The 19,288-nt window shown below is 42.7% G+C and overlaps 1 protein-coding gene across 7 annotated transcripts in view; it reads left to right on the top strand.

Moving 5' to 3' along the window:
- Positions 1-19,288, top strand: part of SLC10A7 (solute carrier family 10 member 7) — a 221,592-nt gene that overhangs the window by 1,228 nt on the left and 201,076 nt on the right. For 5 of the 7 annotated variants that reach the window (XR_008309058.1, XM_053257899.1, XM_053257900.1 and 2 more), the window contains 3 exons: positions 6,566-6,648; positions 8,040-8,176; positions 17,459-17,534. Coding sequence is in view for 5 of the 7 variants with exons in the window: in XM_053257899.1 (XP_053113874.1) it covers positions 6,566-6,648; positions 8,040-8,176; positions 17,459-17,534 (296 nt within the window). In the remaining 2 variants the exon portion in view is untranslated. Of the gene's footprint in view, positions 1-6,565; positions 6,649-8,039; positions 8,177-17,458; positions 17,535-19,288 lie in introns of those variants that run through there. The other 2 variants (XR_008309059.1, XM_053257903.1) reach the window with 2 other exon arrangements.

Below are 19,288 nucleotides of genomic sequence, written 5' to 3'. Positions count from 1 at the left end.
ACTTTTTAGTGATGATCGCCCCTACATGATTTGTAACAAGCGACAATGCTTTTCCCCAGGCCGCTTGTACAGTTTCCTTTGTAACAGCTGGACACGTTGACCGGTATCTCGGTTGCTACAGACTTTTTCTAGTATCACTCTTAAGTGAATGAGTGTGGGGGGAAATCATTCCCAGATCAGAAAGCTGTGCTTCATTTTAATAACTCTTGTAGTTCCTCATCTTAAAAAACTTGTGTATTCTAGTGCTTCATTAAATTCTTCTAGTACTGGTTGGTATAACATACTGTTATGTTTGGAGGTAGTTTCTCAAGCTCTGAACTGATCTGAAATGGAATCTAAACAAATATTCTGTTAACCAAGAGTGCATGAATGTGCCCTGCTTACATCAAGATAATGTAGCCATGTCATTTGGAAAATGACTTGTGCTTAATCTGATATAATTGTCTCTTCTGTACTGGAGAAAACTACTTGGAATGCATGAATTACAGATATAACCCCCGCGCCCCCCCAGCAAGCTTATAGAGCAGTTCTGTTAGTTTCGTGTTCTTCAAGTGTAGGAAAGAGCAGACTTCATATAACTGGTCCTTCTCTGAAGAAGTTAACTCATTTGCACACTACCCAGAACTGTCACAGTTGAAACACACACATTGCACTTTAAAAGTAATAATAATGTTTACTTACATAGGAAGTGATGTTGGATCTTTTCATATGTGTGTGCATGCATACCTAGAGGTCATTATTTTGATTGTTAACCAGCCTGACACAAATTTTTAGGCTGTTCCTGTTCAGGTGTCAAAACATAGTCAGTCTTATTCCAAAGTGAGCTAACAAGTAGTAATGCCCTCTCTAACTGATCCTCTCAGTTAGTATGTGATGTCTGAGCCTATACATACTTACTTAAAAGTAAATCTCAGTTCAGTGGGACTTGCCTACAGACTGCAGCTGATATCTTTTTGAGAATGGCACCAAAACGTGAATTGGCCTCCCTACAAATAAGCTTTAACACTGATATGAGGCAAAAAGATCCTTAGCTAAGCTTGCATAAATTATTCTGTGTGGGGCTTATTATCTTGAGCTGTTTGCTTTGCTTTAGCCATATACTTCTAATTTAGTAGCCAGATTAAAGAGGAATATTCAGTATGTAGTGCAGGAGACGGGGACCCTGCTCTGCATATTAGACTGGCCAGTGGGCCTTTGTTGCTGCATAACCTCTTTTCTCCTGCTGTATCAATGCAAGCTTACTGACAGGTAAGTCCCACTGTGTTCTGTGGGGCATGGTCATTCCCTAATTAGAGTGCTTCATACTGCCAAGCAGCAACCTATCCCAAACAATTTAGTGATGCTAAATAAAACTGTTGAGTGATGGAGGAACTTTTCTTTTCTTTCTGGGAAATGGGTCACAAAGAAACTACAACTTGCTATCTGAAACTTTATCTTGGTGAAGCATGCAGGTATATTATTATTATTATTATTATTTCTACATTTGTATCCCGCTCTTCCTCCAAGGAGCCCAGAGCGGTGTACTACATACTTGAATTTCTCGTTCCTGCTATTGGATATGTCATATGTACTGGCTTTCTGCCATATGTAAGCTTGACAATCTTTCAGTAGCCACTTAACAAATCTTGAGTAATTGCTCTGGAATCATGTGGCGTAGTGCTTAAGAGATTTGGGAACAACAATTATTTGCATACGTCTGAATCTTGTGTTTAATTGCTCTCTGTTTGCTATGGGGCTTATATGCCTAAGAGACCATCTCTTTCCCATGTCTGCCTGCACGCCAAGAGTGCATGTTTTCATCTATCCTTTTGCCAGGCTGACTAGTTATGACTGGAGAACAGCTAGAACTGGACATGCGGATATTTCCCTTATTTCCAGTCTTCACTGCTATGGTTCTGTATTCTTTGGTCTTCTGTGGGTTTTGTTGTTGATTATAAAAATGCTTTTAGTGGGACAAATCAAACTGCATGAGTAATGGAATACTGCATGTCAACTGCTATTTGTAGTGTCTTTGGGTTTTTGAATAATAATTGCTTGGTCCGCTTGAGAAATACTGGTCCTTGGGAGGTGCTACATCTGTGCTTCCATGATTTCATAACTTTGCTTTCTCTCATGCTTGCCGTGATGTTGTGTCTGATGCATGGAAAGCAAGGAAGTGCTGACATGTCTCTGAGTTATTGAAGGCCATTTCCCATTTGCTCACATGTAAATTAGTTGAACTGTGAGGATTCTTTTGCCTAGTACTGAGTATGAACTCTTTCTTTAAAGGAAAAATTTCATAAGAAAAGAAGGAAGAAGTCCAGGACAGTATTCCCTGGCGCATTTCCAGATGTAGTATATTTTGCATTCTTGCATAGCTTATTGGGCATTCTGAATTGGGACGCCAGTCACCTGCTAGCCACACATTTTACTTCATGATTCTAATCCCTGTGCTATGCCATTTGTTTCTGTGTTGACCAGCGGGAGTATGGGCAGCAGAATTACCATTTTGCCAAAACAGTGGCTGCTATCCTGCCTAATGAAGTGAGAATGCAGTGGGAGCTCTTAATGTAGCTGGAGGCTTTTCCAATTCCATAACATGGGTAGGGGGGTGATTTTTTTATTTTTTATTTTGCTAATCTTCCCTGCCTCTGGAAACGTTCTGTGCCTTCCAAAAATATGTCCCTGAGTTCTGCACGGACAGAGCATTTCCAGAGGCAAGGAAGGTCAGCGAAAATCACTTCTCCCCCCAGACATCCGTATGTTGTGGAAGTGAGGAAGAGAGCTGGTCTTGTGGTAGCAAGCATGAGTTGTCCTCTTAGCTAAGTAGTGAAAGAGAGACTAGAATGTGAGCACTGTAAGATATTCTTCTCAGGGGATGGAGCCTCTCTGGGAAGAGCATCTAGATTTCAAGTTCCTTCCCTGGCATCTCCAAGATAGGGCTGAGAGAGATTCCTGCCTGCAACCTTGGAGAAGCCGCTGCCAGTCTGTGTAGACAATACTGAGTGAGATGGACCTATGGTCTGACTCATTATACGACAGCTTCCTATGTTCCTAGGAAGCCTCCAGCAGCAGCAAGAATGTAGCCTCCCAATGCTTCCTTGCTTCATTAGTCATGATGGCAGCTCTCTAAATCTCCACTCTTACCTTTCTTGCCAAATTTCCTGATTCACTGCTACTCTTGCTTCCGTGATCAACTTTTGAAAGTGCCCTAAAACTAGCTAATGGCAACTCTAAGACAGGTATGCTCAACTTTGCCCCTCCTACAGATGTTGGCCCACAACTCCCATAATCCCTGGCTATTGGCTAGTGTAGCTGGGGATTATGGGAGTTGTAGTTTTTTTGTTTTTGTTTTTAAAAATACAGCTGGAGAGGCCTAAGTTGAGCAGGCCTGCTCTAAGGGAACAATGTATTCTGTCACCAGCCAGAAGTGACGAGAGCAGATTCGTATGTGTCAGGGTTTTTTCAGATGAGCAGTTCAACAAATGCACAGTTGTTGGTTGTTTGATGTGTGGTCTCTGAGAGGAGAGCTGATCTTGAGGTAGCAAGCATGAATAGTCCGCTTTGCTAAGCAGGTGTATCCTGGTTTAAATTTGGATGGGTGACTAGTGACTACATGTGAGCACTGTCTGCTGTAAGATATTCCCCTTAGGGAATGGGACTGTAGCTCAGCAGTAGAGCATCTGCTTACATACAGAACGTTCCAGGTTCATTCTCTGACATCTCCAGGTAAGTCTGGGAGAGACTCCTGCCTGGCAGAGCCGCTGCCAGTCAGTGTAGACAATACTGAGCTAGAAGGAGCAATGGTTGAACTTAGTACAAAGCAGCTTCCTGTGTTCCTAACCAGGTTTTTTTTTCCCAAGGAAGCATGTTTCAGAGCTCTTTTATGCTTCTAGCACACAAACAACAATGTAGAGAACAATCCTGAGAACTAAGAGTTATTTTCTCGGTTAGAGCTATTGCAGTTTAAAATGCTGCCTGTAATGTTGTTGCACATGAATGTGGTAAATGTGGCACTACCTATGGGGTAGTGCCAGTGACATCCCTTTGGAATAATTCAGCAACATGCATAAGGCATGTCTGTAGGTTCCCATAAGATCTGAAACTGACTAATTTCATGGCAAAGTGTAGGAAAGCCCTTGGCGCCTTTCACTTTATCACCGAAAGTTGTGAAATGGTTCCTCTTGTATGCTGGAGGAGTGCACATTGTGAGATGCGAGATAACAAACTGAGACTGAATCCAGATAGGATGGAGGTACTTATTGTGCGGGGTCGGAACGTGGGAGAGGATTTTTATCTGCCTGTTCTGGATGGGGTCGAACTTCTCCAGAAGGAACAGGTTTACAGTCTTGGGGTCCTTCTGGACACAAACCTCTCCCTGGTGTCCCAGGTTGAGGCAGTGGCCAGAGGTGCCTTTTATCAGCTTTGCCTGATATGCCAGTTGCGTCCATTTCTTGAGAAAAATGACCTCAGAACAGTAGTACATCTGCTGGTCACTCCAGACTTTACTACTGCAATGTGCTCTGTGTGGGGCTGCCTTTTATGTAGTCCAGAAACTGCAGTTGATCCAGAATGCGGCAGCCAATCTCTGGATCATCTCAGAGAGACCATATCACTCCTATCTTAAATGATCTACACTGGTTGCCAATAAGTTTCTGGGAAAAATACAAGGTTTTGGTTATAACCTATAAAGCCCTAAACAGTTTGGGCCCTGGGTATTTTAAAACATGCCTTCTTCGCTATGAACCATACTGCCCATTGAGATCATCTGAAGAGGTTCGTCTGCAGTTGCCACTGGTTCGTCTGGTGGCTACTCAGGGACGGGCCTTTTCTATTGCTTCCCCGAGGATTTGGCATGCACTCCCTGCTGAAATATCTTCCCATCTCTTCCAACTTTTTAAAAGGCAGTCAAAGACACTTTTGTTCACCCAGGCTTTTAATTAGATACTGTTTTAATAGTTGTTTGGTTTTTAATAGTTTTATCAATTTTTTAAATTGTAAATTTGTTGTAATGTCTGTCTTGTTTTTATTGTTGTAAACTGCTCAGAGACTTGGGTTTGGGGTGGTATACAAATATGTCAAATAAATAAATAAGTAACCCAGGCCTCATTTTAAAATGGCAGATAAAATAATAGTTCAGATACTTCATCACCATTGTCTCAATGGTAAGGCTACCCATCCTCCCTGCATTATATGTACACTGGCTATTGAGTTATTTTTTGTTTGGATCTGGACTTGCAGGATTACTCTGCAAAGGCTAACATCACAAAGGCTGGTTTTGAACTGATTGTCCAGATGTAAACCCCTAATCTACTGTAAACCCCTAATCTACTGCAAATATAATTAACAGTTGCTCATTGTTAATTACTATAATTTAGATGCCATGCCACCCTAATATATATTTGCAGCAGCAATGGAAGACCGGGGTTTACACTTGCCCCTAGAATGATCAGAACAAATGATCTAGGCATCTAGGTGTGTCTTCATAATCTTGCATTTCTACTTTTAAAAGAAGATACTTTGATTTTGTTATTTAGATAATCTGTTTTTATTCTGGATTCCTGTTCTGTAATATAAAATTTGTTGCATTTTTTGATTCTCTCTCCTATATTAGGGATATGCATATACCTCTTTGCAGGCCCTTTTACGGGCCTCCAAACAGGTTCCAACACCGGGGGTGGGGGTGGGGGTTTGAAGTTTGAGGCTGGGGGGTGCCACTTTAAGGGTTGGGGAGGGTGCACTTACCCCTCCCCCACTTTCCCTCCTCCGGTGCTCGTTGCCTGTAAAAGCCTTCGGGGCGGCAGTGTACCTCCCTGCCGCCCCTTCCCCCTCTTTTGCCGGAAGTACTGGGTGTACATGCACACATCACGTGCACACATGAAACATGTGTACACACACCCGGTACTTCTGGCCAAAGATGGGGAAGGGGTGGCAGGGAGGTACACTGCTGCCCCGAAGGCTTTTACAGGCAACGAGCACTGGTGGGGGGAAAGCGGGGGGGAGAGGTAAGTGCACCTTCCCCTGCCCTTAAAGTGGCACCCCCACCCCCTCGAGCCATCCGTGTCCGGTTCCATGCACATCCCTATCGTATAGAATGATTTTGTCCTTAGCATTTTCATACTGATCCTAATCCACTGACTCTAGTCCACTAGAGTTCCATGGGTCTGCTGTAGCTCAGTGGCACAGCATCTGCTTGGCATGCAGAAGGTCTTGGGTTCAATCCCTTACTGCATCTCCAGGTAGGGCTAGAGAAGACTCCTGCATGAAATCTTGGAGAGCCATTGCCAGTCAATGTAAACAGTACTGAGCTGGATGGACTAATGGTCTGACTTAGACAGCACAAGGCAGCTTCCTAAGAGCTAGATCGCTTGTGCACATTGGCTTTCCTCCTGTTGGCTAGAGAGAGGGTGCCTGTGAATTTGCAGATCTTTGCTTTCTGTAGCTGTCAGGAGCCTTATACGCTTGTGTGGGGTGGTGCTGGTGGGTGATGGTGATGGTTGGGCTTGCAGGTCTAATGCTGAAATAAATCTTATTGATATGTTGGCTGTCTTTCTTTACTTTGCTTTATGTATGTTTGTATTTTTAGGACCACTGAAGCCAGAAATCACCATTACATATATAGCTGTATCAGCTATATTCTTTAACAGTGGGCTCTCGCTGAAAACAGAGGTACTGCAAATGTATCTTCATTATTATCTATCACTTTGTGTTACTGTTAAAAAGCATCTGAATGAAGATGGGAATATCGGGTTGATAACCTTTGTGATGATAGGATTCTTTGCAATGATAAATGGAAGCAACCGCATAGTTGCAACGATACCTGCTCCCATGTGTGTATGCACATGCACACGTCTGAGCATATATGTGTTGGGGAGACAGGACAGAGCAAGTGAAATTCTTGTTTTCGCATGTATTTGAAGGCTTCCACACAAACCTCATGCTGTGTAGCATTATACTTCGTATTTTGGTGTCAGATTAACATGGAAAGAAGCTTCCTGGAAAGTTTTAAGAGTCCAAGTTTGCAGTCTTACAGTGGGCATATTAAAGCTTTTAGAACATAATTACTAGTAATATACTAGAACATAATTACTAGTAATCTCACTTATTCAAATAGATTTTAGTTCTGGGAAAAGCATGTCCAAGCTGCTCGAATTTTGTAAGCCTAGTGCATGCTTCAAGACTGCTGATGCTCATAGCTGTGAGGAATTGCCATGTGAGGTGGTTCCACTTGTTGCAACTGATATATGTATTGATGTTGGATCAGCATGGGCTGACCAGTCCCTTTGGCTGACCTCTTGTAGTAAGCATGGAGATGAGGCTTTCCCCACACTAGTCATCACCATGCATTGTAGCATGCTGCTTGGAGCTTAGAAGCTCTTGCATGGATGTGCCTCAGATAATTGATTGCTTACAGGTAACCTTGTAGTTTATCTCCTGGTTTGTGTATTTGTTTATTCCCTGCTTCTTATTTATAGGCCAGTGTAATCTGAGGCACAGAATGTCCTGCAGTGCTTTTGAAATTGAGTGGGTTCAACATTGCCATATAGAGGACCGTGTGCCTTGCTTCTTCCTATGTTTGTGCATTGATTCAAGCCATTTTGGATGTACATCTTTTAAGGGCAATAGGTTTGCACCACATGAAAGAAGAACACTTGTTAATATATCACTCTGGAGCTCCTTGTGTTAAAATGTATCTACTACTTCGTCCTTTTCTTTTAAGACTAACTTTAGTAGAAGCCTTTCCAGTCCCTAAAACTCAGAGGTATATTATTTAATGTTATAGCTAGAGGTGCCCCCTGCCTAGTTAAAAAAATAATAATCCCAAAACAAAAGCCTTTTGTCTGTATTTTATTGTTTTAATTTGTTTTATGGTAGGCAGTGGGCTATTTGCATACATTTAAATGAATAAACTTGTGTGGTGGTTTACTGAATTGGTAAATGCTCTTTTTGAAGCAATGTGCACCTGACATATATAATGATGATAGCAACTTAAACGAAACAAAATAGAACCGACTTCAGCTGTTAAAACTGCAATCTCTTCTTCTCTTTTTACTTTGCAGGAGCTGACAAGTGCTTTGATGCATGTGAAATTGCATCTTTTTGTCCAGATCTTCACACTTGTATTCTTCCCAACAGTAATATGGCTATTTCTTCAGCTGCTATCTATCACACCTATAAATGAATGGCTTTTAAAAGGGTATGTTTTAACATCTTAAGGGTGAAATATTTACGGCTGCTTTTCCAGTAATGTGCTTTCAGTTGCTTTTTTCCTTTTTTCCTTTTTTTTTTTTTTTAAAGTGGAGTGATTTTTCTGTGTAGGTTAATGCTTTGACACTTGCTGTTGGAAAAAGCAGTATGCAAAAGATTACTCTTTCAAAATCTTTATTTCATGTACCCAAAGACTTGGCAGCTAATTTTATATGTAGGGAGTTACTCAACAGATCATACCTCTTTTTGACAAGCGTTCTGTATTGAATTTGCTGCTCTGCTTCAAGAAAGTATGGGGGTAAGAAAAGTAGTGGTTGAATAGGAGATTTAATCTATGAGTGTGCATGAAATAGCATATTCTGTTTGACTTGATATAGCCTGGTGGATATTAGTTTCTCAGCACCTTGAATTATTTATTTATTTATTTACTCCCTAAACTTTAGAAATGTAGAGATGGGGTTATCCCCTACCACAAGAAAACAGTCATTGGCCAACATTCTGCACAGTGGAATGCCGATGCTTGAGAATTGCACACATGGAAGGCAACCCTGATGGTCTTGTGTGCTCCTGTGCAAATACTTAAAACAGCCATGCCCACCTGCGCAGCGCTATTTCCATTGTTTCCAACAGCGTCAGGCTTGCTTCCACGTTTTCAGCAGCCTCAGTGAGTTTCAGTATCAGCCACTGTTCTTGAATGCACTAATTCTTTCTCATTGTATACAAGTGCTTCAGAAGATTAAGAGTTGTAGAAAATCATACTTTAGGCACATGAGTGTTGACCTCACTGAAAGATGTTGAGCCATTGCAATGTATTATACTGAAAGTATTTCAATTGACATACTATTTTAGAAGTGTATTAATTTTAACTAAGGAGTCAAACTGCTTCCTTAATTAGATGAATCTTTGAGGCTATGCTCATGATCAGCTAAAATCGGACTAGGGGAGCCTAGCCCGATTTTAGCGGACCGTGAGAACCACCGGGCTCGCAGGTGAGCCCGGTTGCCTCACAGTGGGCAACCCACTTCTGCAGCCCTCCCCTTAGACCAGTGTTCCGCTAACTGGGGTTTCTGGATTGTGTGTTGCCCCAGCTCGGCTCCATGCTGTGGCAACTCACAAGGAGACCCCCGACCAGGATGCTAAAAAGCAGCTTCCCGGTTCGGGGGTTTCTCCAGCATGCTCTGTGCACTTGCGCAGAGCGTGCTGGAACTTCTGCGGGCCGAGCGGCCCCCGATCCCCGCAGCCCCCTCCGGCTCCATGATAGAGCTGGAAGTCATTTGGGTGGCTGATCCGGCCACCCAAGGCTGCAGCCTGCTCATGTGCGGGGACAGCGGGCTAAGCTCGCTCTCCCCGCTAACCCTCTCGAGGTGGGTCTCACTGATTGTGAGACCTGCCTCCCTGTCTTTCTGCTAGTACACAGGTTCATACTGAATTAACCCCAAGTTATACAAATACAGTGGACATGATGTAGAAGAGAAAGGTATGCATACTTAATATGTGTGTCTGCTTTTTTTCCTCTTCCACAGCAGCTCCCATTGGCAAATTATTCCCTTTTTTTGTATGAAACTATAGAGCTGTATAGCAATTTGGATCTAGGAGTTGCTGAAGGGAAATTTAAGCAGAGCAATTTGCTTAAAAGAGCAATTTGCACAGCTACCTTATCCTCATCCAGATTTTGGGGTGGCTTTCCACCCCCACCTGCATGAACAAGCAAACCACTGCACTCCTAGCTCCTGTGCTCAAACTCTTACCTGCACTCTGGTACACAATATATCCACAAATATGGCCCCTCACCAGTTCTATTTGTGGTGTTAAAAAAAAATATGACACAGATTAGAAAACAACCCAAAATGAACGGGCTTTCTATGGTCAGGTACTTTCTATCCCATATGCTGTTTCTCTTGGAAAACATCAGTTTTGTTTCCCCAGTTGATAATGATAGGGATGTGCACAAACCGGTTCGGAGGCCCTTTTACGGACCTCCGAACTGGTCTGAAGGTCTGGCGGTTCGACCCCGGGGGGTGGGAGTGGGTTTACATTTTAAGGAGCAGGGAGGATGTTCTTTCCCCCACCAGTGCTGTGCTTAAAAATGGTCCTGCAGGGCAGCAGCGTATCTCCTTGCTACCTTGTTGCGCATTGGACTGGAAATGCCCTGTGCGTGTGCGCACGTCACTTGTTCATGCATGTGCACCGGGCACTTAAAGTCAGAGGAAGTATTCCACATGCCTTTGTGTGTTGGTGTGCATGGTGCACTTGTGAGCGCACACGTAGGGCGTGCGAGTGCGATGTGCATGTGCAAGTGCATCAGGTACTTCTACTGACATAGGGTCCGACGAGGTGGCAGAGAGGTACGCTGCCGCCCCAACAGACCCTTTGCAAACTGAGTGCCGGCGGGGTGAAGTGGAGGGAGGGGTAAGTGCACCCTCCCCTGTCCTTAAAATCAACCCTCCCCACCTTCGAACTTCCCCTGCCCAGTTCCGTGCACATCCTTACTGATGGAAGTGCCTTGACCCAACAGAACTGAAAGTATATCTTTGCCTATTAGTCTTAGCTGTTGCAAATCAGGAAGCGTTGCAGGGATTGTGGGCAGTACATTTGGGGCCACTCTACTTCTGTGCCGTGATGCAGTTGAGATGATCTGAAGACACTACAAATAATTTAAGGTTTAATGACAAAGCCACATAAAAGGAAAGACGATTGATTGCCAAGCTTGCAACCATTACAGCAATCTGGACCTTGTTTGTGCAGCAACTACAGCACAGCTACATTCTTGGGTGTGACTAGCAATTGATGAGCATCTGTTAGTTTTCTGATATGCTGTCCCTTCTGGCAACACATTCCAAGCAAGCCAAAGGAGTACAGTTTGAAATTAAGGTGGTGCTGTGATGCAGAAACATCCTACCCACTGACAGGAGACATTTACCATGGGAAGCAAGCTGTAGGACTGCAACAAAGACAAGTAGTGGCTAGAGTGCCAGACTAGGATCGGGTAGACCCGAGTTCAAATCCCCATTCAGCCATGAAACTAGCTGGGCGACTCTGGGCCAGTCACTCTCTCTCAGCCTAACCTACTTCACAGGGTTGTTGTTGTGAGGAGAAACCTAAGTATGTAGTGCACCGCTCTGGGCTCCTTGGAGGAAGAGCGGGATATAAAATGTAAAAATAAATAAATAATAAAATAAAATAAAAGTAGGCCTGTAAGTTGTGCAGCATTGTGTACAGCCATGGAGCAACATTTGAGGCTGCTTGCTGAAGTTCGTGTAGATGGGTGATTCAGGTGAGCATCCCTCTCACATGATTAAAGGATGTGCGAAGAGCATATTGGCACATCCACTAGTGACATTAAGGCAAGTGCATTCTTGCCACAGACCTGATGCTCTTGCATATGCAGGGCAATGTTCATCTGCACCCGCCCTCAGAGAATTGTGGTGAGGGATAACTCCCACCTACCCTCCCAGTGTATAGCTGGCAGTGGCTCTCCTGAGTAAGGGGTTGACCTTTGTATGAAACACAAGCCAGTTATACCCCCAGAGATTCAACCACATTCTCAAAGGGAAGCACTGTCATCTGTGTTTGGCTTGGATGGACAGAAGATGTTGGTATTGTGTGTACCCAGGACAGCTGACAAGAAACCAAGCAAAAAAATGTGGTGACTGTGGGTGACTGGCCTTAAGAATGCACTTGACAAGCTTCCAGATTGCCTTTAGGTCAGTCACAGCATGTCCTTTCGGCTGAAATGATGAGAACGGTGCTGTTGAAGTATGTATCCTAGTTAGTGTGGGGTTTGACGAAATATTCATTTATCTTTAACAGCTCACATTCTCAGTGAGTTGAGCAGCCACATATGAGACCATGATTGGGATGTGGGGGTCATTGCTGCACTCCCCTGGAGTGAAATGTTATTGTGGGGTGTGTGTGGCTTGAAAAAGTGGGGACGACGACTAATGTGTAACTAATGGAATTACTCAGGAGTAGGAAGTTCTACACATGTGTAAAAAATCATGACTCCAGATGAGGGTTAAAAACACTAGCGGATGTACTTTATTTTAAGATTGGATTATGTGTAAGTGCCAACAAGAATGAGAGGTAGAGGTGTGTGTGTGTGTAGCATACTTCTCTGTACAAGGTCATTATCCAAGGGTGAAATGATTGACTGAAGTAAGTTATTTGAAATATGAGACAAAAACTGCGATCTAGGAAATGTGTATACAATTTCTCCCAGTGATACAATTTAGATGGTGTTTCAGTACAGAAAAAGCATTTCTGCCTGTGAAATGTAGAAAAGGTTATAGCATATCTGCTTAGGCTAGTAACCAGCCCCCTTAGTTGCAGACTGTCAAAACATACTTTTACAACACAGCTGCCTATATTTGCTGGCTGCTTAGTGCAAAAATGGTTGCTTAGGTCTGAAATAATTCAAAACACTTGTTATTTTCTGGCCTTGTTTTTTGCAGCTTTGGATATGTTTCTCCTCAAGTACTGATATAATGATAGGGAGCTCACTGGGACTATGATCATAAGTGCACTGACTTTGAAGAAGGGATTATTGATAGCTAGACCATTATTGTACAGGATTATAATGAACATTTCTGCCCATAATAAAGATTTATGTGATGTAACTCCTCAGCTCAACTCTGGGTTTCAGAGGTCCTCAGTTAACTACCATCTCTGGGCCCCCTCCTGCCTGGATGGACCTTGAGAATGTCTCTTTGCCACCACTACATGGAGGCTATGGGCAAAAAGGCCATCTTGAGGATCATCTGTGGGTCCTTCAGAAGACCCTGCATCTGCAGCAACTGCCCAGCTATGACAACTTGGGATGTGCCCGAAACTGATTTTGCATTTTTGTTTTGAGCTCAAAACAAAATGTAGATGGTTGAAATGTTTCACTGAAACAGTGGTTGACCTGGTTTTTTTGACGAAACAAAACCCTAGATGTTTTGTGTGTTTTGGCCATAGAGAACAATGGGGAAACTCAAAATACCCCATTGTTCTCTATGGGTAGCTCCTAGGGACACCAAAGTGGTTTGGGTGGTAGGGCGTGATGGGTGCTATCTACCGCTTAACTCAAAAGAAATGGCCAAGGGAATTTTTGTATAAATCTTTAAACAAATTTTTAAGAAGCAAGGAGATCGCAAGCTAATCAGAAGCCAGTGCCTGCCAGAAAACCAATCAGCAAGGAAAACAGGCCTCTGAAATGGCGCTTGAAATGTTTTGACTCGAAATGGGGTTGTTTTGTTCAAAGTTTGAAACAGGCCCTTTATTTAAAGGGCATTTTGTTAAAAGCTCGAAATGGCCCTTTTTGAGTTGAAACATTTTGACGCTGAAATGTTTTGCACACCCCTAATGCCAGCCTTGCAATCTCTCTCCTGATATTGTGTTTTGGCTAGTGCTTCTTCCCTGGCTGTATTGTAATAGGAGTATATAGCACTTTCTCCACGTTCAAGTTCTGTGCATTTGCTAATGCAGTAATCCTTACAATAGACTTCTAAGGAGGTCACCGTTATCCCCATGTTGTAGATGGGCAGGAAGTGCCTAAGAATACCTAGTGGGCTCACGGCAGAAGCAAGATGTGAACTGGAGGTGCTGGCTTCAGACTTAAGTTTCATGGGAACAAAAGGGAATTCTGGTTGTTATAAAAAACAAGTGTGTTTCTTTAAGGAGGTCTCATGGACAAATAGCAGTAAATAGATTGCAAATAATAGAGGGTGAAGACAGAGTGTATTTCAGTTGTGGGCAAATGGTGAATAGGAGAGAAACTCGCATCATAAATACCAGAGTTTTATTGTTTGAAAGAGGAGTGTAGTTTAGATAACTAACTGCAATTCCAAGCTACTAGGGAATGGCTCTGGAGCAAATAATTATTCTCTCTGTATTCTGTGGTTAACCTTTAAATGGAGAGGTGCCATGGCTTGAGTCTATTTGCAAACTGCATAACTGGAAGTGGAAGATCTAGGATTAGTGTTATGGGGGTGAGTGGGATGTGGTAATGAAAATACACTTTTTAAAATGACAAACGTACATGGATTCTTGATACTCTGGTGACTGCCTTTGATACATAGCTGCTAAGAGATTGAGCTGTAATTGGCAAGTCCACGGTTCGAATTCTTTCTCTGGTCTGAACTCACAGGCAAACCACTTTCTCTCAGCCTCAGCCCCCCATTTGCAATATGAGGGTTACGCTTACTTACCTTACAGCAGGGGTTCTCAAACTTGGGTTCCCAGATGTTGCTAGACTACAACTCCCATCACCCCCAGCTCCAATGGCTGTTGGTCATTGTGGCTGGGGATGATGGGAATTGTAGTCCAGCAACATCTGGGGATCCAAGTTTGAAAAGAACCCCTGCTTTACAGGACTGTTGTGTTGCACTTTGAACACTCAAGTGCTATACAAATGCTAAGTAGAATATTACTGCCATCCCTGCAAGGCAGATTCCACAATATGTGGTACACGTGTACAATGGCGTGGACATCACTTCCTTGTGGTTTTGTGAGAAAATTCTTGCAGAATTCTTAGAAGTGTCGCTGAGTTAGAAATTTATTTTGTTTATCATTAAAATTTTATACTGCCTTTCATTAAAACAATTTCAAGGTGCTTTACAAAACATTTAAAACAATATGAGACTATAAAAGTTACACAATAAAAACATTAAGTGGAATATAAAAATACAAATCTAATTAAGTTTTAAAAACCTACAAAATAAGACCATAAAATACAGAGCAGCAACAACAAAAACAACACTCCTATAAAAGCCTGAGTAAAAAGCCAAGATTTCAGTTGCTTTCTAAAAACTGTGATGGAATCACTGAAGACTGAAAGCTGATGGAGCAGAAGAGCTCAGGTCCTTAGCAGGGTAGCTTGAGGATCAACTGAATAGCTGGAACTCCGTATGAATATTTATTTATTTATTTATTTAGCAAATTTGTACACCGCCCCAAACTTTCATCTCTGGGTGGTTACCAATAGCATAAATCAAGTTAAAATATATACAAAAACTTAAAACAATTTAACAAATTAAAAATCACCCACAAATTTAAACCTTAAAATTTTAAAGAACTGAAAAAGCTTGGGTGAAGAGGTGGGTTTTCAAATGCTTTCTGAAATTTGTCAGAGATGGGGATGATCGTATCTCAGTAGGGAGCGCATTCCACAGTCTCGGGGCAGCAACCGAGAAACCCCGTCCCTGTGCAGCCACCAGCCAAGCTGGCGGCAACTGGAGACAGATCTCTCTGGACAATCTCAATGGGTGGTGGGGCTCATAATGAGGAAGACGTTCTCTTAGATACCCAGGCCTAAGCCATTTAGGGCTTTATAAGTTATGACTAGCACTTTGTATTTTGCCCGGAAACCTATTGGCAGCCAGTGTAACTCGATATCAACAAAGGAGTGATGTGGTCTCTCCGAGATGACCCAGAGACCAACCTGGCTGCCGCATTCTGTACCAACTGAAGCTTCCAGATTACATACAAAGGCAGCCCTACATAGAGTGCATTGCAGAAGTCAAGTCTGGAGGTTACCCACATATGTACCACTGTTTTGAGGTTGTTCATCTCAAGAAACGGACACAGCTGGCCTATCAATTGAAGCTGATAGAAAGACCCTCTGGCCACCGCCTCAACCCAAGATATATGGGAGAGGTGTGGAACCAGAAGTACTCCCAGACTGCAAACCTGTTCCTTCTGGGCAAGTGTGACCCCATCTAGAACAGGGAGATCAAAATCGTCTCTGGAGTTCTGACCCCGCACAATAAGTACCTCCATCTTATCTGGATTCAGTCTCAGTTTATTCTCCCTCATCCAGACTATTACTGCTTCCAGGCAAGCATTTAGGGAAGTTATGCCATCTCCTGAAGAAGCTGACATAGAGAAGTTGATCTGGGTGTCATCAGCATACTGATAACACCCCACTCCAAATCCTCTGATGAACTCTCCCAGCAGTTTCATGTAGATGTTAAGTAGCATTGGAGAAAGTATGGAGCCTTGGGGGATACCATACTTAAGCTCAGATTTTGAAGAGCAACAATCTCCAATCGACACCATCTGAAACCTGTCTGAGAGGTAGGAACGGAACCACTGTAAACCAGTGCCTCCATCCCCAACACTCTCAGACATTCCAGAAGGATACTATGGTTGATAGTATTGAAAGCCACCGAGATATCCAAAAGGACCAACAGAGTCACACTTCCTCTGTCAATTCCCAATTGGAGATCATCCATCAAGCCGACCAAAGCAGTCTCCACCCCATAGCCCACCCAAAAGCCAGTTTGAAATGGGTCTAGATAATTAGTTTCCTCCAAGACCACTTGGACCTGAGAAGTCACCACCCTCTCAACTACCTTGCCCAGCCGTGGGAGGTTGGAAACAGGCCTATATTTGCTCAACTCTGAGGGATCTAATATAGGCTTCTTAAGAAGATGTCTAATAATTGCCTCCTTAAGATATTGCTGGACTTCAGTCTATAACATCCATTTTCCATCTATTTTCCTTTATCCTTTTGTACTATGTCTTAAAATACATTACAATCTGAACCCAACTTCAGCCTTTGGGTTTAGGTGGTGGTAGAAGACCTCCAGTTAGAATAAGCAAGGATTGATCAGTTCAGACATCACGACTGATCCTGGCTAATTTCTAGCCACACCTGGAACTAGAGTTCTTCTGCAGTTTGCCTACGAAGGAGAGGGGAAATGTGTGCTCCCGAAGCTCTGGGATATCGCACACAGACAGTCTAGGGGCTCTGCATGATGTTTGAACCTGCCTGTGTTAGAGTTTCATATGTTCGTCTTTAGGTACTTATGCATATATAAAAGTGGCTCATATGGGTTACTCATCTCCTCAATCCAGAGTCCTTTGTGTGTTACAATATAAACATTCCCATTCACTTCAACATGGCATGCAGCATGTAGATAGCTTTGGATGCAGAGTTGCTGTCGTCTTTGTGTGTGTGAGCCCACAAGAAGTTTTTAGGCCAGGCATTGGTGCATGACTGTAGAAAAAGAAATACTTTAAAATGTGGAAGTAGCTCAAACTTGTCTGAAGTTGCACAACTAGTTGCTCCCAGTATGAGAAGATTCACTGGCCCTTCCTGCATTTCAGTCATTAAATTTGTTTATTTATTTTGCTGTCTAACCAAGATGGCTCTGGGTTAAATAAAGGGTTCCATATTCATAGCTTCTGAACATAGTCATGTCTGTTCTCCTCTGTAGATTGTTTGGTGATTGATTGCACTGAATATGACACTGGTGTTTGTGTGTCTCTTTCCCCCTTTCTCTTTTAGTTTGCAGACAGTAGGCTGTATGCCACCTCCTGTGTCTTCAGCAGTGATTTTAACCAAAGCTGTTGGTGGGAATGAGGTAAGGGGTTTTTTATGTTTTACTTTTTGAAGACTTGTATTAAAAAAACCCAACAACTTTTGTGTTAATTGACAGAACTTGAAACAATACTAGTTTAGGTCTGTCACATAAACTTAATTCTAACAATCTTCCAGACAAGCTAGAAAGATGAAACATACTGTACATCTGCGAGTAGAGATGTCTCCAATCCCAGAATTTATTTTTGAGTGGGACATATATAAAAGGTGAGAGTCTGACTCTGGGGGAAATATATAGCAACAAATTTTGTCAGATATTTCAGTGAATATGTATCTAGGAAAAAAGTTTGGATTTTCTAAAAACTGGGTATACTAGCAGCCCCTTTGACATGTTTCTGCAAACGTAAAAAAACCAAACACACCATAGACTCACCCAACGCTTGGGCAAACTTAGTGGAATACTTGATTCTCTCCCCCCCTGCAAAAACAACAACAACAACAAACCAACAACAACAACAACAAACCCTTATGGTTCTATCAGATCCTTTTGAAACTGCCCTTGGTTTCAAAAATGGTCTCCCATGTGATATGAGGGGTTGTAGTTCAGTACAAGCCCAAAGCTCCCTTGAGTGTGTGGAGCTAGTTGTACAGTAGTCTGTATTCAAGCCTACATATATCTTCACCCCCTTGCAGTCACTCCTCTCCTCTGGCCCTAAAATTAATAGACCCAGTCTGGCTTAGAACAGTCCATCATTTATAAAAATGCCCAACCAGCCTCTGGGGAGAGGCAGAACAAGCATACACCTGTTTTGCTGCAGTGAGTATTGGTGCCCTCTAGGGAAGGGGTGGTTGTATGGTGGTAAAATATCCTTACCCACATCCTTCCAGTTCCTGCTCTTTCCTCCCTCTCTTTAACCTGTGGGTATTTACCAACTGCTACCTGGGCAAAGAGGCATCTGGAGAGGTTCGCCTCCAGTTGCCGCCAACTTGTTGGGCAGCTAGCTACTCAGGAATGGGCCTTCCCCATTGCTGCCGCTGGACTTTGGAAGGTTCTCCCTGTTGAATTAAGAGCCTCCCCATCTCTGGCAATTCTTAAAAAGGCACTGAAGACATATTTATTCACTCAGACTTTTAATTAGATTTATAATTTTGAATGTTTAAATTTTAATGTTGGGTTTTAAATGATTTTAATGTTTAAATGATTTTAATCGTTAAATTGATTTAATGTTTGAATGTGTAAACCGCCCAGAGATGCAGGTTGTGGGTGGTATAAAAATATGCTAAATAAAAAAATAATTTTTTTTTAAAGTGGTGGCTCTCTTTTATATTTAGGATGGTCATAGCAACTACCATTATAGATCTTGTCATATATTGTCCCTTCCAGTGACTGTTATTGGTATCTCTCTTGCATTTCTTTTAACATAGTGAGCTCCTTTGAGACCGGGAACCATCTTCTCATTTCTTTTGCTGTTTAACTTCCTTTGGAAACTTCTGTTGTTGAAAAGTGGTGTATAAAATGTATAGATAATGCTCCAGAGACTTGAGTTGGAGACAATGTTATACAACTGTCGTTGCCTGTGGTATGCGCATACCTGGAAGTTGAGAAAAAACACCCTCCCCACATACTCTAACTACACTGGTATAGTCTACACTGGTGATCCCCTAACTACAGATACAGTGGTGATCCCCTAACTACACTGGTGATCCAGCAAGCTACCATTGCTGAGTCAGTGCAGTGAGTAGCTTGTGGGTAGATCTTTTTTGCTGCTGGGCTGCAATTGGCATCTGTAGTCTGCC

This window comes from Hemicordylus capensis, chromosome 5 (assembly GCF_027244095.1).
Source record: "Hemicordylus capensis ecotype Gifberg chromosome 5, rHemCap1.1.pri, whole genome shotgun sequence".
Taxonomy (NCBI): Eukaryota; Metazoa; Chordata; class Lepidosauria; order Squamata; family Cordylidae; genus Hemicordylus; species Hemicordylus capensis.
Note: the sequence above shows the minus strand (reverse complement) of the source record. Positions and strands in the feature narration are given on the sequence as shown.